The sequence below is a fragment of the Leptonychotes weddellii genome, chromosome 13 (genome assembly GCF_054177405.1).
Source record: "Leptonychotes weddellii isolate Sample4059 chromosome 13, ASM5417740v2, whole genome shotgun sequence".
NCBI classification, from domain to species: Eukaryota; Metazoa; Chordata; class Mammalia; order Carnivora; family Phocidae; genus Leptonychotes; species Leptonychotes weddellii.
Window position 1 is genome coordinate 14,126,202 of NC_138381.1, and position 22,206 is coordinate 14,148,407.

A 22,206-nucleotide genomic window follows, 5' to 3' on the forward strand; every position below is an offset into this window, starting at 1 on the left:
GGGCACCTCATTGCAGCGGGACCCGCCCTCAAAGCCTTCACAGACACCGAAGAGTAAATGACCACTTACAGCCAGCATAGCCCCTCAACCTTAAGCAGAGACTCCCTGCCTGGATAATGATGGGCAAAGATAGAGATGGGCTCTGTTTCCATATTTCAAGAAGTCGCCTTAAAAATATACATTTACACTTGAGGAAGCTGAAAAGAGATTAACTAAAAGTCAATGTTCCACTGATTTAAGCTGGAATTACATTGATCCTCTGTGGTAATACTACTTATTTCAACATGATTAGAAATTCTGATGGACAGGGCGCCTGGGTGGCTCAGTTGCTTAAGCGACTGCCTTCGGCTCAGGTCATGATCCTGGAGTCCCGGGATCGAGTCCCGCATCGGGCTCCCTGCTCGGCGGGGAGTCTGCTTCTCCCTCTGACCCTCCTCCCTCTCATGCTCTCTGTCTCTCATTCTCTCTCTCTCAAATAAATAAATAAAATCTTAAAAAAAAAAAAAAGTACAAGTAGCAACTGTCAGGGCAGAGTTTTGACCCCAGACCAAAAACTCGATCTTCCAACCTTAATCTCTTCATTTTGCTGAAACAACATAACATACTAACTATTCCTGCCTACCTGGTGACTTAGTAAATAGACCCTGTGATGTTATCAAAATCTGAAATTGTTTTCAAGTAATGTATGCTTTTACTTGAACACAAAATATTAACATGTAAAGCAACACCAATGCTTTGCTTTCAACATTAATTCTTTCAATTATCTGAGTTCATTGAGGCCTTTCTAAATGGCTCCCTACAATGAAGGAATTGAATTGCCATTCATATCTCCACATCCTATTTGTTGACACATGTAATTTATATTTTTTCTCAAAAGCTCCCACATTTTCTCAAAGCCTACATTATGAAGAATGATTTTTTTAAAGATTTGCTTATTTATTTTAGAGAGAGAGTATGGGAGCAGGGGGAGGGGCAAAAGGAGAGGGAGAGAAGCAGACTCCCTGCTGAGTGCAGAGCCCAATGTGGGGCTCAATCCCATGAACCTGAGATCATGACCTGAGCTGAAACCAAGCATCAGACGCTTAACCGACTGAGCCAGCCAGGTGCCCCGAAGAATGATTTTAGAATATGGACCAATAGGGACAAATAATTCCAAGTTGAATCTCACAGGGTTTAATATAATCTGGCCTGAACCAGATCTATAACATCTATGCTGACTTATAGCAGCCTTGGAAAATCAAGGCAAACCTCAAGTTATCCCAGTTTTGTAAACCATAAAACAGCTAAATAGCCCCTACTTCATTATGAATAGTAGTTATTCGGAGACAACTTAATCTAGTAGCTGAATGAAATACATATGGAACAACTGGTAATTAAACCAACTAACTTTCTGATATTTTTAGGAATTAAGGGTTATTAGTATTTATCAGGTTATATAATCTGGAATCAATCAGTCCCTTCCAGCCAGGCCAAATCACCAAAGTTTGAACTGAAGATACTATGAAGATTGCAAACAAGAAATAAAAGAAAAAAATTAAAAATAGACATTAGGGAAGTGAAAAAATTATGAATCTCAAAAGAATCAAGAAATGGCATGTAAATGTGACTTTAATAAACTCTTCAAATTTTAATAATTCACAAATTAATTGATAATACATTATTAGTATTTTGAAAATTAAAATTATAAAATTATTGCCTATTAGACTGGACAAAGAGAATGATTTCTTACTTTTAAAAATAGCCCTAGGAAAAAAGGTTGATCTAGACCTAATAATGCTTAAAAACAAGGATCCTTAAAAGGATAACAGTGACCCACAAGTAAATTAACTACCTAACAAAACTCGACATTCTTTGAAGGATGACATCTAAATTCAAAATAACAAAAAATTCACAATGTCCAGCATGCAATAAAAATTATAAAACACACAAAGAAGTAGAAAAAAATGTGACTTGCAACCAAGAAAAAAATCAGTGACTAGAAACAGAACCAGAAACGACAGAGATGATGAAATAAGCAGGTAAAGACTTTTAAAAAATCTGCTACAAATATATTCAAGGATTTAAAGAAGGCATGCACATAATAAAAAGATAAATGGAGACAATAAAACTAAATTAAATAGAATTTCTAGGGCTGAAAAAAAATAACTGAAATGAAAAATTCACTAGCTTGGCCTAATAGAAGATTAGAGGTTATAGGAAAAAAAGATAAGACTAATGGATTTGAAGAAAGGGCAGTAAAAACTATCCAAACTGAAGCACAGGGAGAAAAAATGCTGGAAAAATATGACCAGAATCTAGTGATGTGTGCAGCAAGATAATGTAATTTAATATATCCTTAACTTGAGTTCCAGAAAGAGAGGAGATGCAGAAAAATATGTGAAGAAATAATGGCTAAAAAAATTTCCAAATTTGATCAACATTATAAACACACAGATCCCAGAATGCTCTACAAATCCCAAGGTGAATAAACAGAAAGAAAACCATACCCTGAATACATATATCAAATTGCTGAAAGCAGCTATTTAAAAAAATTTAAAACAGCCAAGAAAAGATTTATTATGTACAGGGGACTAATGTTAATAAAAAAAAATAATGACTAGATTTCTCATCAGAAATAGTGTAAGTCAGAAAGCAATGAAAAGACTTCTTTAGGGGTGCCTGGGTGGCTCAGTCAGTTAGGATCTGACTCTTGGTTTCAGCTCAGGTCATGATCTCAGGGTCCTGAGATTGAGCCCTGTGTCGGGCTCTGCACTCAGCTCGGAGTCTGCTTGAGAGTCTCTCTCTCTCTCTCCCTCTGCTCCTCCCTCCACTTGCGCTATAAATAAACAAACAAACAAAAAAATAAGACTTCTTTAAAGTACTGAAAGAAAACAAGCAGACATTAACCAGACACTAACTAGAATTTTGTGTCACATTCTCCATCACAAACAAAGGGGACTTTGTTGACAGTACCACAAGATACATTAAGGATGTTCTTCAAGCTAAAAAAAAAAAAAAAAAAAAATGAAAAAAAGATTCTTAAAAAACTTGGCTCTACACAAAGGAATGAAGAATGTTAGAAATGATAAATATGTGAGTAAAGGCATTTTTCTTATTTTAAGTTTTTTAAAAAACAATTGTTTAAAGCAAAATATATATGTACACACACACACACACATATATATAACTATTTTCCTCAGATGCAACAGAGAAAACCAGTAATATAAGAATGTAAGGGCAAGGAGTACTTGTTGGATTTGGCAGTATAGAGAATATTGTTTGTCCTTGCAAAAACAAGTCACAATGAAATATTAAGAACAGAAGCCAGTCTGGTGGGTTGACAAGTGAATGGTGGTACAATTTTTATTTTGGTCTTGGAAAATAGGATTAATTTTAAAACAATGTTATTAATGTTAATATATATGATCATTAATATAATAACTATTATTTTAAAATAAATTGATAAATATTTTAAATTTAATATTTTTTCTCTTTGAAATCTAACTTCTTCTTTTAAATTTTATTTTATTATGTTACATTAATCACCATACATTACATCGTTAGTTTTTGATGTAGTGTGCCATGATTCATTGTTTGTGTATAACACCCAGTGATCCATTCAATACATGCCCTCTTTAATACACATCACCAGGCTAACCCATCCCCCCACCCCCCCAGAACCCTCAGTTTGTTTCTCAGAGTGCATAGTCTCTCATGGTTCCTCTCCCCCTCCGACTCCTCCCCCCTTCATTTTTCCCTTTCTACTATCTTCTTTTTTTTTTTTTTTAACGTATAATGTACTATCTGTTTCAGAGGTACAGGTCTGTGATTCTAATACAGCCAAAATTATTAGTTATACCACAGGAAAAAAAAATTCTTTGGGTTTTCTTTGAGGTTTTCAATAACTTACAAGCATGTAAAGGGATTCTGAGACCAAAAAGTTTTAAAACTACCGCGTTATAAAATGCTGCCTTCATAAGCATAGATGTTGTAGATACAAAATTATTCTAAAGTAGAAAGTAACATTTCCAATGGTATTGTCTTATTGAAATTGAAAAGAAAGCAGTAAGTAAAATGCTTTTTCTTATGGTGCCTTATTATTCATTTTTAATGATACATAGGTATGACAACCATGCCTAGTGTTTGCATTTGAATCTCAAATGATCATTACTGAATACAAAGAAGGAAAAAAAATAACATCTGGATATCACAAAATAAGCCAATAACACAAATTGGCTCATGAATATTTAATTTGCACATTAATTCACCTACCGAGAAGGCAGGCTTGCAAAACAAATGAATAAACTCATAAATATTCCTTGAATTATTTATCTATATGATCTTTTGTAGGTGTATTATGCAAAATTTTGCTTCTTAAATAAATGACATTTGAACAGTTGAAAAAATGCTCTCTCATTATAGTCACTGGACACCGCTATGCGAATAAAAGCAAAAAATGAAAGAGATTTACATGATTGAACACCATTTGAAATGAGATATTAGTTTGAGTCTTGTTTGCACATTAGAAAACTTTAAAACTGATAGAGATGGTGATAATTAACTAAGAAAGAGCAGAGCATAGTTCATTTATCTCTCATATCTCTAGTTTTTTGGGAGTGAGGTAGAGTTCTATCTACCCATTCACACTCATTCACTTAGCCTCCTGTGTGATCTATATATATCAGATGATAGGGTCTTGTGTATAAGTCCAAAATATATTTATTTCCTTGTGAAAGTTTACTTGCATGAATTAAAAGTTAAGCTCTGGGGGCGCCTGGGTGGCTCAGTCATTGAGCATCTGCCTTCAGCTCGGGTCATGGTCCCAGGGTCCTGGGATCGAGCCCTGCATCGGGTTCCCTGCTCGGCGGGAAGCCTGCTTCTCCCTCTCCCACTCCCCCTGCTTGTGTTCCCTCTCTCGCTGTGTCTCTCTCTGATAAATAAATAAAATCTTTAAAAAAAAAAAAAGTTAAGCTCTGTTAAAACTGCTAACTCAGTTTTGCATGCCTTCCCCAAATTTCCTTTATTATTTGAGTCCTATTTATTCCTACAGGGCTCCCTTACATCCTTCTTAATACCTTAAGATGAAATAATTTTGTTTCCTCAGTATTAGCATAGAGTATTTTAAGTTTTATTCTGTTTTTACCTTAAAGTGCTAATCAAGTATCTTGGACTGTAATTATTTATATACATTTTACGTCATTGACTACAAGGAACTAGCATTGTGTCTTATTCACCTTTGTGTCTTAATCAGCTCTGTCTGTATCATTCTGGTGCACAGCAAAGAACTTAGTAGATGCTATTTTCTGTTAACTAAAACAAATTAAACAGCCTCAGCAAGTTCTATCAGCTCAGCACAAATCTCCTGCTGTGAGGAACAAAAAACAAACTTGATACAGGGAAAGTCAGTGGCAAGAGTATCATCTTCATATTTTGTATTATTATTGAATGAGAATGAAAGAATACCTTATTTCCTATTGCAAAAGAAAAAAATACAAAATCTATGTTCTTAAATCTTAGGATAAATACTAAATATAGTCTTTTGGGTGCCTGGGTGGCTCAGACAGTTAACCGTCTGCCTTCGGCTCAGGTCGTGATCCCAGAGTCCTGGGATCAAGCCCCGCGTTGGGCTCCCTGCTGAGCGGGGAGCCTGCTTCTCCCTCTCCCTCTGCCTGCTGCTTCCCCTGCTTGTACACTCTCTCTTTCTGTCAAAAATAAAATAAAAAATCTTAAAAATAAATATATAGTCTTTTATTTTTTTTCCCTCTAAATTATGTCAAAGTCCTAATTACTAAATATTAGGTCATATGGAGAGACAGAGTGTTAGAGATGTGACCTAGAGTTGAGACACCTACAGCATGTGTCACATCAAGGTTCACTGTGAAGAGTCAACTTTTAATCACAACTTTGTGTCATTCATCTTGTAAGTTGCCAACAAATCTCAGTAGCTTCCTAACTGAATTTCTTCTCTATGCTCTTGTTTTCTTCTAATCCTACAAACCATAGCCAAGTGAGTGTTACTTACATTCCTGCATTGATTTAGTCTAAGGACCTTTACTGATGCGTTGGTCAGGGAGGAAGAATAATTTTTCTTCTACCCGTCTAGGTTCATGGCTGAGACCCCCAAAATAAAAGACAGATTAACAGGAGAAAAATGAAAAGAAGTTTAATAACACACATGCTTTCTGTATACAATGGGACATATCCAGGAGAAACTGAGTAATTCCCCAAAATGTCCAAGCCACCACCCCAAATACCATCTCCAGCTAAAGACAGAAGAAAATGTTGGGGGTACAGGGAGCAGAGACCATTTGTGGGGGGTTGCCAGAGAAGCACAATAAACAAAGGTATGGTTGTTATTCAGATTAAGTCACTGCCTTCTCTATTGATAAGAGTTTCTAAAGATTTAGTCACCTTCCTTTTCTGGTACAGAGATGGAGACACCTTTATAAATGGAGCTATCCATTATATATGTAAATGTCTCTTACGAAAGAGTAACTTCTACCCAGTTTTTAGAGCTTCTCCGGGATCTGCTCCTTCTTAAAAATAATCAGCCTCAAAAAGTCAGTATACCAAAGAGGCATATTTGGGGGTAGAATATTTTGTTCCACTTCATGTCAAACACATAGGTCCTCAAGGGCCAATCATACACCCTAAGACATGATCAATCGCACAGCCTATGACCATTGTCATTCATCCAGGGTTGAGCATATAACCCAAGCGAGAACAGTCAGAGCCCTTCCCCAAGAATTTTTTAATTGAAGCAGGTGCTAAAGACCTTTTTACTTCACTAACATATCAGTGTCTGACCCCAGACTGCTGGTAATTGTTCTCTGCCACATGAATCAGCCAGAGTGAATGAAGCTAATTATCAGAGAACATAAAAAACAGAAGCAGAAAAAGAAAATTCTGGATCCAACCAAACTCTGGTTGTTTCTTGAGGGACTCTAGAGCTGTTAGAGTAAGCAATTAAGTTCTAACAGGATACTCTGGGGGTCAGCAATGAGGAAGTCATGGCCAGCTATTGGAAAATCCAAGGCCTATCCTGGCAGCACTCTACAAGAAGTCAGATCAAACCAGACAGGCCCAGGATGGTGGGTGCCATGACAGGAAACCCCTGACCAAATTAGGAAGAAAGAGCCAGAAACTCTTTCCCCACCCCAAGTAATCAATATTCTACTCCCTACTAACAACTGTCAATAAAAGATAGAAACCCAACCCCCAGGGTGAGCAGCTCACTGGCTCTCTTGAGCTCACCTGCTGTCATATTTCGAGAGTGTACTTTTCACTTTAATAAACACTAGTGCTTCTGTTATTCATCCACCGTGCTGCATGTCTGTCCTTGAATTCCTTCTCATGACAAGCCCAAGAACCTTCGGTGACTCCTTCAGGTCCAGCTGGGTCCAGGCCCTAGGGCCCCAGTGTCTCCCCACTTCACCCAGCAACAGAGTGTCCCTATTTTCTAGAACACTTCCTTCTGTGAACTATTCCAGTATTCTTAATATTCTTCCAACACCTCTTCCTTCTTTTTATCTTTATTACTAAGCTAGTTCAAACAACACTGCTATGCTAAAGAATATAAATTATCTTGAAGGTCTTTTTTCTAACAGCTAAAAGAGGATAAAGTAAAATCTTTGTATTTGAAAGGAGCATTATGTCACACATATCTTCCCTTATCAAGAATGTTACTCAATTGGGGCAATAAAGATCAATACAATATTGCAATACAAAATCTGAGAATCAAAATTAAACTGAAATGAAAATAATATATCAACTTTCAATTCAATTTTCTAAAACTAATAGGCAAAATTCACCAGCATTGTACCCACGAATCAATGATGGTTAAGTTTTCTCCTTATACTATATAATTATAAATAAAATATTATTTTAAAGTAAGCATATTATGTATAGAGTATAAATCTGCTGGCGTATTTATATCAAAATACAAGATTTAAGTACTTTCACAGTCTTCAACAATCATTCGAGCCTTGGTTATCATACCCTTCATTGTATCCTTTCCTCACTGAGGTACTTTGGTGGAAAAGCTTGAGAAGAGTGTTCTAGGATACAAGAAGCCATTGTGGAGTTTATTGTGGAAATGACATTATCAGATTTGTGTTTCAGAGTTGCACGTGTGTATGGTAATAAGAAAAAGCACTTAATAATTGCTATTATTAGAGAGGGTACCGGATTCCATTGCGGGTTCCCTTAAGAGTGATAAACCAATATGCCTGCAGCAATGTTGTACAAAACTTGAGAATTTATCTAAATTTCTATTATGTTGCACAGCTGTAACTGCAGAGTATTGTACCTAAAATATATTTAATTGTATATTATCTCTCTCTCCCAAAGAAGTACAAGTTCTTTGAAAGCTGAGCCTTCCTTTATTTGTTGTTGTAGACTCATCACTCAAAATCTCTGCTTGACATATTCTAGATTATATGTATATGTAAGGCATAGAATATGTATATACGTATATATAATGCACAGAATAAAGAATCAATGAGCACCAAAAAAATTCCTGATAAAATTATAAAGAAAATAATTTTGAATATTTATAAAAATAATACAGAGTTCAAAGCACACTTAACATCTTACTCACTTTAATCAATGGTAGGAAAGTTTTATTTAAAAACCTGACTTGGAAAACAATTCTATATTATTTTCTTTTACTTTCTGGATAAAAGGTAATCAAGTTAATTATAATTTCCCCTCCAGGAAAATTCCACTTCCCCAATAATGAGAGAGAGACTTGAACATGTTGCAGTAATTTAAAAGCTTAGTCATGTATAGAAAATTATAATGAACTTAACTATATAGAATAAAATGAGAACAAAAGATATAAAAGAAAACTAAAGAGTGGAAGAGTGGCCAAATGCAATATTTTAACAATCTTACATCCCTGTGTGCTACTTTGATGTGAAAAAAATAACCTCCAACTTATTGTTTCAAGAGAAAAGAAGAAGGAAGGAAGGAGGGAAGAGAGGGAGGGGGGTAGGGAGGGAAGGAGGGAGGGAGGGAGAAAGGAAGGGAGGGAGGGAGGAGAGTCATAACACTATACCAACTGACTGCATGTTCTGGAACATGTCACTTCAAACTTTGGGGGTCTTTGCGGTCTGTGAAATGGGGTGATTTCTTCCTTCACTGAGTAATTGTGAGGCTCAGGCATGACAGTGAAAGTGTAGGAAAAAATGTTGCCATTCACTCCCTTCTCTGATCTTTAGGTGCACAGTGCCAGGTGTAACCACTAGTTTCTTGGGAAGATAAAAGAAGTTTTCATATTCTTTTGGAGGAGGTCAATTAACTAAACAAATAGTTATCTCAAGCCCCAAGTGAACTTTATACATGCTTTGCTATATGAATTGTGTAGAACTGAATTGTGTAGAATTGAATTGTGTAGAATTGAATTGAATTTTATCCTGGCTCTATAGTCTTTATGACCTACCTACATGCATGTTCTCTCTTATGCTTATTTAACAAGAAATCAGTCTTATTTCCATATTTATGTGGAGGGATCTCTCTTTGTTAGTAGAATTTTTAATTCCAACAATATAAATTACTGAAGAAAAATATTTGTTTCATACAGGAAAAAAAATAGATCAAAATATGCTCTTTGCTTTCATTGAAATTTTAATTTTTAAATTCCCTGTTATAAAGTGTACTCAATGAATCAAATATCAGCAGTGGTGGTCTATGAAGGCAAGAGACTGCTGGGGCACCGAAGGAGCTGTTCTAGTTACAAGGACCCCCCCGCCCCAAAAAAGGAAACAGGCATAATTGAGACAAGTTCTACTAACAGGACATTGAGTAAAATAGATGAAGTAAGATGGCAAACAGTTCTTTTATGTAGCAATCCAGCCAGTGGCCTAAAGTATAAGAAACAGGATCTAGTAACCGTGGAGAGAAGACACACAATAAAGACTGCAGATTCAGGGCTGCCTGGCTGGCTCTGTCAGTAGAGCGTATAATGCTTGATCTCAGGGTTGTGAGTTTGAGCCCCACATTGGGTGTAGAGATTACTTAAAAATAAAATCTTCAAAAAAAAAGTGTGCAGGTTCAGAAAAGGGTTGTAGCCCACTGGGATTATAGTAAACCCAATGAATTTCGGTCACTCCCATTATTAAAAATAATGGAGGATTATTGATTTAAGTAACACCAAGACAACTTGGAATGCCCCCTATTAAAAATCACCTACAAATTCTGTATAAAATACAACAATCATACCTTTAATTGTATAACTGAGCTCATATGAAAGTAAAAGAAACTTCCAGGAACCAAAGGAAAGAGAGACCTTGTGGAGATCAAGTTGACTTTCAGATGGAATGGAAAAGCTCTGAGCTTATCTCAAGAGAAGTGTGCATGTCTGGTTTTTACTCTGAGTCAAGATCAGGGCAATGGGATTTAAGAGGCACTATTTAGGATATACTATTTTATGTCCTATTTTAAGTTCCCTGGTAACTTCCAGAGTCAGCTTCTTTACCTAGCTTTTGCAGGTGGCCTACCTGCTTTGATAAACTTGGCTTGATTACCTGACAGGCCTCCCTGAAAGCTTCTCTTTAAACTTTCACAAAGCCATGATTTCTCATATTGATCCTGCGGTTCAACCTGGAGACATGGTGCAGTTCATGTAGGAGTGAATAGGAGCACTGGACATCTTGCTCTTAAGATGTCTAGGACTTCAGATGTTTGCTGCATTCTTTTTCTCTTATTATACCGCAATCTCTGCCTTTAAGTAAAAGCCTCACGTAAGTATGCCCTTTGGAGTCTCATGAGCCCTTTCAAAGAACTGGGGAAATCTTTGCAGGTCTGGAAAGAATAGTGACCAGCACATGAGCTGACACTGTTTTATCACTGGGAAGGAAGTTTAGAAGAGGTGGCCTTTGCTCATCTCAGGAACCAAAAGCTTAGATGCCCACATACTGGTAGGGATAGAGTCTTCTTAAGGCTGCAAAAGAGAACACTACCAACCAACCAGATTTTCATAAGAACCAAATATTATTTCTAAAAATGAATCTACAGTCATCAAAAATCAAGTGGAACAATTAAACAACATATTTGATACAGCTCCGCTAATGAGGAATGATTCTCACCACACACACACACACACACACACACAAGAGGTAACTATGTGAAGTAATGGATGGATTAGCTTTTTTTTTTTTTAAGATTTTATTTATTTATTTGAGAGAGAGAGCACATGAGAGGGGGGAGGGTCAGAGGGAGAAGGAGACTCCCTGCCGAGCAGGGAGCCCGATGCGGGGCTCGATCCCGGGACTCCAGGATCATGACCTGAGCCGACGGCAGTCGCTTAACCAACTGAGCCACCCAGGCGCCCGGATGGATTAGCTTGATTGTGGTAATTCTTTCACAAGGTATATGTATATAAAGCCATCCCGCACACCCCTTAAATATATACTTTTTAAATTTGTCAATTACACCTCAACAAAGAGAGAAAAAATGATGAAAAAACAAATGATAAGTTAACAAATTTCAAACCAGATGCAAAGAATCACTCCAGGTGTATTACAGAGACCCAGAAATGAAAACTACCACAGAGACAGAGCAGTACAGAAGACAGCACAAGAGGGTGTAAACAGGCTGGAAGACTAGAATGCTGGGCGAGGGGAAGACACTGCTGGAAGAGATCATGGCTGATGTTCCAGAAAGGGAAGAAAGCTCTGGGCCCTCATACCAAAGAACATGTCGTGCTGAGCAGGACTCAAACACACACACACAAAAAGCGCACTCTGCACTACACACGAGGCAGGCAGCAATTCTCAAACACCTTGGCCTCAGGACCCTGCAGTGTTGTAAGTCACTGGGGAAAACAAAACAAGCCTCTTCCATATTACATTTATATGAAAAATATATTTTCCAAAACTAGTAAGGGTGTCATTGTTTCACATTTCTGCCAATCTCCTTAAATATGACTTAAGGGAAGAGAAACGGATCCTCACATCTTGTTCTGCCTTCAGTATCAGTCATGTGGCCTCTGAAAAACCCATGCTGTCCACTTGTGAGAGAACAAGAGGGAAAAGGATAATATTATTATCCTTTTATATTATTGTCCTTTTGTAATATTATGAACATCCTTCCAACTCACGAATCCTCTCACTGCTGACAAGATGACACTAAAGAATAAAAAAGGTAAAGGATAGATCTAAAAACTAATCTGACAGGAAAAAAACAAAAACAGATGGACTAAAGTCATCAGCCAAAGAGAAGGACTGGAAAACACAGGACCTTCCGGGACTTTCTGCGTGACCTTCTGTTAGGCAAAGAGCTCTTGAATATATAACATCAAAAGTACAATATTCTTGAAAAGGCACCATTAAGATGAAAAAGAAAAAGCCACCTACTCTGAGGAAATATTTGCAAACCATATCATTTACAAAGGACTTATTTTAAAACATAGAACACTAACAACTCAATAATAAGACAACAACCTCATTTTTTAAATGGAGAATATATCTGAATAGATATTTCACCAAAGGTATATGAATGGTGAATAAACACATGAAAAGGTCTTCGGTATCATGAGTCATCTGAGAAATTCCAGTTAAAACCACGATGAGATACTATTTCATAAATACTTGAATGGCTACCTCCAAGATGACAGACAATTACAAATGTTGGAGAACGTGGAGAAACAAGACCCCCTCCTATGTTGCTGATGGGAATGTAACACAGCGCCATCACTTCATACAACAATTTGCAGTTTCTCAAAAAGTGAAACATAAACTTGCCATCAGACCCAGCAAATGGACTGCCTGGCATTTTCCTAAAGAAATGAAAGCTATGTCCACACGAGCTTTGTCTGTGAACGTACATTGCAGCACTAGCTGTAACAGCTGACTGGGATCTTTTAGGGGAAAAGAAAATGCTCTAAAACTAGATTTTGGTGATGCTTTCACAATTCATAAATTCACCACAAAAAAATGAAAGGTAAACTTAAATAGGAGCATTTTATGGTTCTACAAATTATATCCCAATAAAACTATATTTTAAAAAAGACAGTGGTTAATCAAATTGGATAAAGAACATAATCCAGATATGTGTTATTAACAAGAAACACACATAAGGGTATAAGGATACCAAAGATGAAAAGTCAAAGGAAGGAAAAGAAAAACTAGGGGAAGACAATTACAAGTAAGCTGTGTGGTTAAATTAGTATCAGACAAAACAGGCTTTAGAGTAAGAGAAAAAAATAATCAGGGATGTTTCTAGGATGAATTTTATCACTGTTTGTGTTCAAAATTTTCTTCAGGTTCTAGAGAACATAGTAAAACAAAATAAATAAGTTCTAAAGATTAAAATTTCCACTACTCACAGACAATATCACTGTCAATACAGAAAATCCAATCAAATATACAGGAAAACTATCAGAGCTAATAAGAGAATTCAAGTTTATTGGATTGAAAATCAATCTACAGGAATCAGTTATGCTCCTATATACCACGAATGACTACTAAAAATTATATTTTTAAAAAAGACATTTATAATAGCAACAAAATTAAATGTTACCTAAGAAGAAATCCAATGAAATGATGCAATTAGTCTAGAGAGAGAGTATAATAAGCATTTATTGGAAGCCATAAGGGAAGATCTAAATAAATAGAATTATTTGCCTCATCATAAGATGACCTAGTCTCGTGATGGCAAGTCTTCTCAAATTTATCTATACATTCATTGGAATTATCATCAAAAACTTAACTTGACCAGGGATACCTTGGCAGCTCAGTCGGTTGAATGTCCAACTCTTAATCTTAGCTGAGGTCTTGATCTCAGAGTCGTAAGCTCAAGCCCCATGTTGGGCTTTTTTCTTAAAAAAAGAAAAGAAAAAGAAAGAGAAAAGAAAGAAAGAAAGAAGAAAGAAAGAAAGAAAGAAAGAAAAAGAAAGAAAGAAAGAAAGAAAGAAAGAAAGAAAGAAAGAAAGAAAGAAAGAAAAAGAAAGAAAGAAAGAAGGAAAGAAAAAGAAAGGAAGAAAGAAAGAAAGAAAGAAAGATCTTAACTTGACCAAAAAATTGTAAAATTAGCAAGGAAGAATAAAAGATCCAACATGGATGAGGCAATGTTAAAGAAGAAAAAGACAAGGGAATTTATCCTAACAGATAGAAATAATTATTATAAAGTCAACATAACAGAAGCAACTTACTCATGCGGGCATACACAAACTATTGGGATAGAATAAGGAGACAAGAAACTGACCCATACATATGTGGAAATTTGACTCATCATTGAAACAACACTGCATATCAGTGGAGAAAGGATGAACTATTCAACAATATGATGCTGAGACCGTCAAATTAAAATAGAAAACTTTTTTAAGTTAGAGTTTTTACACAATACACAAATAACAACATGGAACTGATTAATGACTTAAGCACGAAAGAAAAGTTTAATTAAAATGCATAAAAATATGAAAAGATAATTCATAGAACAAAAACCTTAATACCAATAGCACTGAAAAATTACTCTTTCTCATTAATGATCAGGCAAAGGGCAAGTTAAAACCCATAGAAGATAAAATGTCATACTCTAATTAAAATGGCAGAAATGTAAAAGCCTGGCAATATTAAGCGGTGGCAAGAATTTTTTTTTTTTAAGAATTTATTTATTTATTTGACAGGGAGAGACACAGCGAGAGGGAACACAAGCAGGGGGAGTGGGAGAGGGAGAAGCAGGCTTTCCCCTGAGCGGAGAGCCCGACGCGGGGCTCGATCCCAGAACTCTGGGATCATGACCTGAGCCGAAGGCAGACGCTTAACGACTGAGCCACCCAGGCGCCCCAGTGGCAAGAATTTTTTAAAAAGGTTTATTTATCTTAGAGAAAGAGAGAGCAGGGGGAGGGGCAGAGGGAGAGAGAGAATCTCCAGCAGACTCCCTGCTGAGTGTGGAGCCCAATGTAGGGCTCGATCTCATGACGCTGAGATCATGACATGAGCCGAAATCAAGAGTCAGACACAGCCAACTGAGACACCCAGACGCCCCACGAATTTTTTTAAAAAGGGAATTTTCACACACTTTCACTAGAAGTGTAAAATGGTTACCCCCACTCAGAAGAACACTGTATGAATATATGGTAAAGCTGAAGATGTTTATACGCACTACCTACAACCTAATAATTCTCCGCATATAAACCTATATCATATATAAACCTGTATCAAACTCAGTTCACTATGGGGAACTTTAACATAATCCTGATGCCCAAGTCATTCTGCAGATCAATTAGGCTATGATTTCTGGGGGTGAGAGTGAGGCATCAGAGTTTTTTTAATACCCCCCAGGTGATTTCAATGTGCAGTCAAAATTAATAACTTCCATCTTACAGGAACTTCAGCATCTGTGTACAACTTGCATAAGAATGTTCATCAAAGCATTAACACATACAGAAAAAAAATATATCTATATATCACTATCCAAACACTATCAATGGAAAAAGGGATAAATAATATTGATATATTAATTTAATATATAGATAAAATTAATTAACTGGTGCTCCAAGTATCAAATTAATAAATCTTATATAAAATTAGTACACATTGTTTAGGTTTCATATATTTGTTGTAAAAGTGTTAAAAAAAGAGAAGAACTGGCATGAGAATTATATACAATAAATACAAGATAGTGGACGACAGATAGAGAACTGAGAGAAGCACACGGGGCATCAGTAAGATTGGAAATACTTTATTTTTCAGGACAAAAGATCTGAGGCAGGGAAATGAAACAGTACAGGGGAATGTAGGTAGCTTAGTGAATGGGTGTTTGTTTCATCATTTTGCTTCTTAAGTTATGTTTGTGTTATATAAATTCCCTCTGTGTGTCAGATACTGTATGTCAAGCCTGTGAAAAGATATTAAACAAACAGTATCAATGTTAAGACTGGTAGTGAATACATGGATATTCCTATATTATCACAGAAATTAAACCCTAAAGTTGGGAATCCTGTGGATTTATGGTGAAAATGTCAATTCCATATGCCCTTAGATTTTAAGTTATACTACAAAGAAAAAGAAGGAAAAAAGCAACAAATACATATTATATACCACTAAGTTATTTGAACCAGTATGTAAATGCATAGTGTATTTAATACAAGTTCAGTGTAAGAAGAGAATTAAATATTCAGAACAATCCCTCCATTTCCCCCATTTGGATATTGACTTTCAAATTCATACTATATTTCTATAGATATTTTGGATCAATAATTTGTAGGAGACTTTAATTCAATACCTTTGAGTAAGCAAGTTCAAAATACTCTCCATATTACTATTAACCATAAAGTGGATCATAGACAGTCTGGTTTAGGAGTGGAACAGTAAGCCTTCCACATTTCCCCTCCAAACCAAGAATACTAAAGCCTTTGGAGACTAATCTTGTCTCCACTGTTAAGGGATGTGAATCAGGAGGGAATGAGCTGAGGACACTGTTGAGAGGTGGAAAATGATGAAACAATTCTGTATTCAATTCTAGAATTCTTGTTCTATATTCTCCTGAGTTCTGGACACTCTAAACCTAAACAAGGTGATTTCATGAGAGACAGGATTAAACTTATAGATATGTTAAAAGTTGTGATGGAACGTTTTCCTAATTACTGTAAATGGCACCCAATGCAACTGAGGGGAGTCTGCAATGGGATAATTAAATGGAAATATGTCTTCAATTTATCAGATATGTATTACAGAACGAGATGAAGAGAAATAAATAGGGAAAATACTGTGCTCTCAAAAACAGGTCAAAGGAGGGGTACTTGGGTGGCTCAGTAGGTTAAACATCTGACTCTTGATTTCTACTCAGGTCATGATCTCAGGTCCTGGGATAAGCCCCACATTGGGCTCTGTACTCAGGGGGGAGTCTGCTTAAGATTGATTCTCTCCCTCTGCCCCTCACCACCCCTCTTAAATAATAAATCAATCTTTTTAAAAAACAGGTTAAAGGAAATTGTCTATTATTACAATGCAAATCAATAATTCTTTAAATTTTGAACGATTACATCATTATCCTTTAAAAAATTTAAGGTGAACTTGTCTTCCTGTTTCATTCCATATTGGAGTTCTTGGGATCTGAGAGCACAGATTGTAAAATTGCTTCCAATCTCCTACCATGATTATTGCTATGACTATCCTTTGCAACCAAAAAATATAGGATTTTTGTTTGTTTTTACTTTTTTCATACTGCTATGATTCTTCTGTCTCATCATCCACATCTTCCCATTGGAAAGGTCTCCTCCTCCGATACCATCCTGTTGACAAACTTCTTGAGCAAATTCTCAGTTTCATGAATGAGCAATGAGCATGTCAGATGAGAAACCAACCTGGAGTTTATGCAAAGTGGAATAGCTATTTTCCTCCTAACAAGCTATAGATTTGCAAAAAACAGCGATTTGCTCTTTGATTTTTCAAAATCTTGAAGTAGATAACAAAAAATATATAGAATTCCTTGCTGCTACTATAAACCAAAGACACTCTAATCAGTGAAATAGTGAAATTTACATTTACACTGATTTTCTTTGATTACCTACCTCACGCAATCATGGAATCTAGACTTTCCCACCATATTGCTTTTAGATTAATTGTAGCTTTTATTGACAGCCAACTTTAATTATGAAACATACAAAATAATTGTAATAAATATGATTTAAGTGACTGTGCCGTAAATGCAGTAGTGACCATTTTTTCCTTATATTTAGGAGAGATTTCCATACATGGATAGTATTTTACATACTTATAGGAAAAAATCATAATTTATTCTAGGAAAGGACTCATCAGCTTGATTTTATTCTAAATTAGTTTCCACCAGTCTCGTATAGTGTCCCCATCAATTTTCCCTTCCTGCTACGTTTAATTCTTTAAAACTAAATCATCTTAAAGATTTTTTAAATGTATCTAAACAGCCACATAAAGATTAGTTGTTTCTTTTTGGAGAAAAATCATGGGGAAAAAAAAATCTTACCTATTTAGAGCAGATGTAAATTATGTTTAAGCAGTTAAACGTTTCCTTGTGTGTTTTTATTCATATTATTCCCTCTGTCTGGACACTTTTTCCCTTTTTTTATATCAAACCAACTTGCTCATACTTCAAAATCATAATCTTATCATGTTTGTGAATACTCCCTACCTCTCCTACAGTTACTTGCACTTTACCTATTTCTCCCAAGAGACCTTTGAACCACAACAATCGCATAACTGATTGAGTCATACCAACCAGTAAAGCACAAACCTAATAATGTCTCCAAATAGGATATGAGCTTTTCAGTGTTAGGAATGGTGCTTGTTTTATTCTGTATTTCTGGCCTCTAGCATATGCCTAGTACATAATAAGTGTGCCATTAAGACTCTTTCAAAATGAATAAAAAAATTATCTTAGTCTCAGAACTGAATCTCTGACAGTAACAATCTCTTCCCTCTAAAGAAGCCACTAGGAGGATCCCTATGTCATCCTATTTTTATTGAGATGAATTTTGGCTGGCTTTCTCCATCTTTCCCAAAGCAAACTGTCCCCCTGCTCAAACCGGCCACCATAATGCAAATGTGGATGTGTCCAGACTGATCTGGGCCTGAATCCTAAACCCACTTTTTAAAACGAACATTGGCCCCCAAAACTTACTTAACTCGGAGGCTCGCATTCCACCTATGTCCATGTCAGCCGATTTGCGGTACCCTTGTATCTAAGGAAGGATGAAGAAGGGTGTCAAAGAAAAGAAGGAAGAAGGGATGTGAAAGAAGATGGAAAATATAAGAGTGATGCTCTTTGAGAATGATCAGAGTTATAAGCTGCTTGGTTTTCACTGTGTAAAAGCCAACAGTGTAGTTCACTATCTATTTTTAAAAAAAGTGACACTCCTTGAGATAGAAAGACTGGAATGAGCATGAATGTGTACAATTTATTTATTCCATTTTTAAATCATCAAAATAATTTATTCCTCTTTTTCTCTGTAGAACAGCTGAAGCAGGAGTAGAGATGCTAAATCAATAGATTGAGGAAGGATCCATATTTCATTACAGAGTTTTGTGAATTTATATAACATGTAAAGCAGTGGTGAGCAATAGGCGAAGGTGGTAGGAGTGATGATAATCAGGGTGATTTTTTTTGGTATCTCATGACACATTAGCTATACTTTTGGAAAATAAAGGCTTTCTTTTACAGAATGCATCATTTGACACTTAAATATTTAATAAGTTCACCTGTTACTTTTCTTGCTTTAAAGGATATGAATTTTAACAGACTTTAATAATAGTGCAGTACTAATTTATGATATAGGGAACAGTTAAACATTTTAAACTACAGACAGCGAACTTAAAATAGACCCTTTATAACTCAGACATAATTGTGATCACTCATCAGTTCTCATTTGATTTACTTTGTGCCCTTGCAAGTGAGATTGACCCCCACCCCCACACACCATTCTTTTCTTTTCCAGACATTTCTTCCAAAATTATTTTTCTGCCCTCCACTTGTAGGAGCACTCTGTAATCTATTCTTGGCAACAATTCTCATTTTATTAGTCATGAACATTTCAACCCTCAGTTCTGTTCCTTCAAAATCAGTATTATATTCTTTTACCCAAAGGCAACATCTTTCAAAACATCATAAGATAGTAAACACACCTAATATTTATTTATATTTATACCTGGTATAAAAGGATGTACTGAGTGATCGTATTAACCTCTATGAAAGAACAAGCATCTTTCTTGTATAGAAAGTTCAATGATGTTTGGATAAGAAAAAGCACGGATGGATTTAGCTAAAAATAAAAGTTAAAAAAAACATCATCCTTTAGGTTTTTATTTTTCAAATTAATCCTAAATCCTGAGCTCTCTAGGCCTTCAACACCCTTGTCAATACCTTCCCTTTAATGTCTTCCGATCTTCCGTCCCTTCCCCAGCCAGCATTGGCTCCATGGCTCATGGTTTTACTTCCTGCCAATAGTCTCAACCTCTTGTTACTGTTTTCTGGCCTCTCCCACTCAGCAAATCTTCCTCAACTTTACCTCAGCTGCCACCATACTTCCTCTCCCTCCACAGATAAAAGCCATCAGACTCTGATTTCTCAATAAGCTTAAATTCATCTGTATCTATCTACTTTTCAACCTCTATTATCTAAAACAATGTCTCTCCTCTATGGCTGATCCTCTTCTGCACCCTGTTCTAGCCGATGTCTTGCAGGGACTTCATTCTCTCATGAATCCCCTCTCTTAGGACTTCCACTTCTTCACTTTTACTGGAAACAGAGCTCCAACGACGTGTGTTGTGGGTTGAACTGTGTCCCCAGAAAACTCAGGATGAAGTCCTAACCCCTGTTAGAAATGAATTTGGAAATAGGTCTTTAAAGAGGTGATTAAGTTAAAAGGGATCATTAGGGTGGGGCCCAATCCAGTATGATTGACTCCTTATAAGAAGAGATCAGGAAACAAAAACACATACAAAAACAGCAAAGTAAAGACACAGAGAAATATGGTCATCTACAAGCCAAAGAGAGGGGACTCAGAAGAAACCAATTTCACTCATATCTTGAACTCAGACTTCTAGCTTCCAGAACTGATAGAAAATAAATTCCTGCTGTTTAGGCTACTCAGTTTCTGGTAATTTGTTATGGCAGCCATAACAAACTGATACAGATTTCATTGGACTCTATAGAAATTCAAAGTTTTTCATGGGGCGCCTGGGTGCCTCAGTCATTAAGTGTCTGCCTTCGGCTCAGGTCATGATCCCGGGGTCCTGGGATCGAGCCCCACATCTGGCTCCCTGCTAAGCAGGAAGCCTGCTTCTCCCTCTCCCACTCCCCCTGCTTGTGTTCCCTCTCTTGCTGTGTCTCTCTCTGTCAAATAAATAAATAAAATCTTAAAAAAAAAAAAATTCAAAGCTTTTCCAACTTCAAAAATCCCTCCATTTTTGAACCCACATGCCTCTCTTATTTTATTATACAATGTCTTTCTTCTCCTTAAGAGTGATTCTCCTTGACTTGTAGATCATTCTACTTGTGTTTTCAAAAAACTTGAATCCAATATTCAAAGTAGAATATAGGCATACCTCATTTTATTGCACTTCGCTTTCCTGCACTCCACAGACACCACATTTTTTTTTTTTTTACAAATTGGAGGTTCAAGACTTAAATGAAGGAAGTACTGCAAATGTGGTGGGAATAGCAAGAGAACTAGAATTGGAAACGAAGCCTGAAAACGTGGCTGAATTGCTGGAATCTCATGATAAAAGTTGGACAAATGACGAGTTGCTTTTTATGGATGGGGGAAAAAGTGGTTTCTTGAAATGGAATGTACTCTTGGTGAAGATGCTATGAAGATTGTTGAAATGACAACAAAGAATTTAGAATATGACATAATCTTAGTTGATAAGGCAATGGCAAGGTTTGAGAGGACTGACTCCAATTTTTAAAGAAGTTCTGCTGCGGGTAAAATGCTATCAAACAGCCTTACATGTGACAGAGAAATCATTCCTGAAAGTAAGAGTCAATCAATGTAGCAAACTTCATTGTTGCCTTATTTTAAGAAATTGCACAGCCAACCCAACCTCCAGCAACCACCACCCTCATTAGTCAGCAGCCATCCAACACCACCAGCAAAAACATGACTTGCTGAAAGCTCAGGTGATGGTTAGAATTTTTTAGCAATAAAGTATTTTGTAATTAAGGTATGTATATTGTTTTTTAGACACAATACTATTGCACACTTAATAAACTACAGTATAATATAAACATAATTTTTATATGCATTGGGAAACCAACAAACTCATGTGACATGCTTTATTGCAGTGTTCACTTTATTGTAATTGTCTGAACCAAACCCACAATATCTCTGAGGGATGCCTGTAGATAGAAGAGAGATATATATTAAGTATATGGGAGCCGGGAGAGAGAATGGCCAACTCTCCCTGAGAGAACTGGAAAAGCTCTTACGGGTAAAGGTAACAACTAGATTTTGAAGTTAACTTGTAAAGAAGGATAGAAGAGCATTTCAAGCAAAAGAGACTGGATCTAAACATAAAGAGGTTTGAAGGCCCTAGTTATGAAGAAATCTTGGAGACTCCAGTGTGATGAGTGCACCTCACTGGAGATGGAGAAATGGGAATGTGGATTGAGTTATTTGCATTCACTGGTCTCAAAGACACACCTTGCCCCATGTCTTATGAGTATTCAGTCATAGAAACTTTGGATGGGGAAGGGACATTTGCAATACCACCTTGTCATTTAAACTGTTCTACCTGTAGGATCTCAGCT

The 22,206-nt window shown here is 36.3% G+C and overlaps 1 protein-coding gene across 1 annotated transcript in view; it reads right to left on the reverse strand.

The window, feature by feature from the left end:
* LOC102731758 (glutamate decarboxylase 1-like) overlaps positions 1-19,881 on the reverse strand; it is a 57,534-nt gene extending 37,653 nt beyond the window's left edge. Inside the window, exons 1-3 of the mRNA XM_081802520.1 lie at positions 19,819-19,881; positions 19,604-19,717; positions 18,580-18,640 (exon numbers count right to left, since the gene is read on the reverse strand). Coding sequence (XP_081658646.1) covers positions 18,580-18,640; positions 19,604-19,717; positions 19,819-19,881 — 238 coding nt within the window. The remainder of the gene's footprint in view (positions 1-18,579; positions 18,641-19,603; positions 19,718-19,818) is intronic.
* Between the last annotated feature and the right edge of the window lie 2,325 nt (positions 19,882-22,206).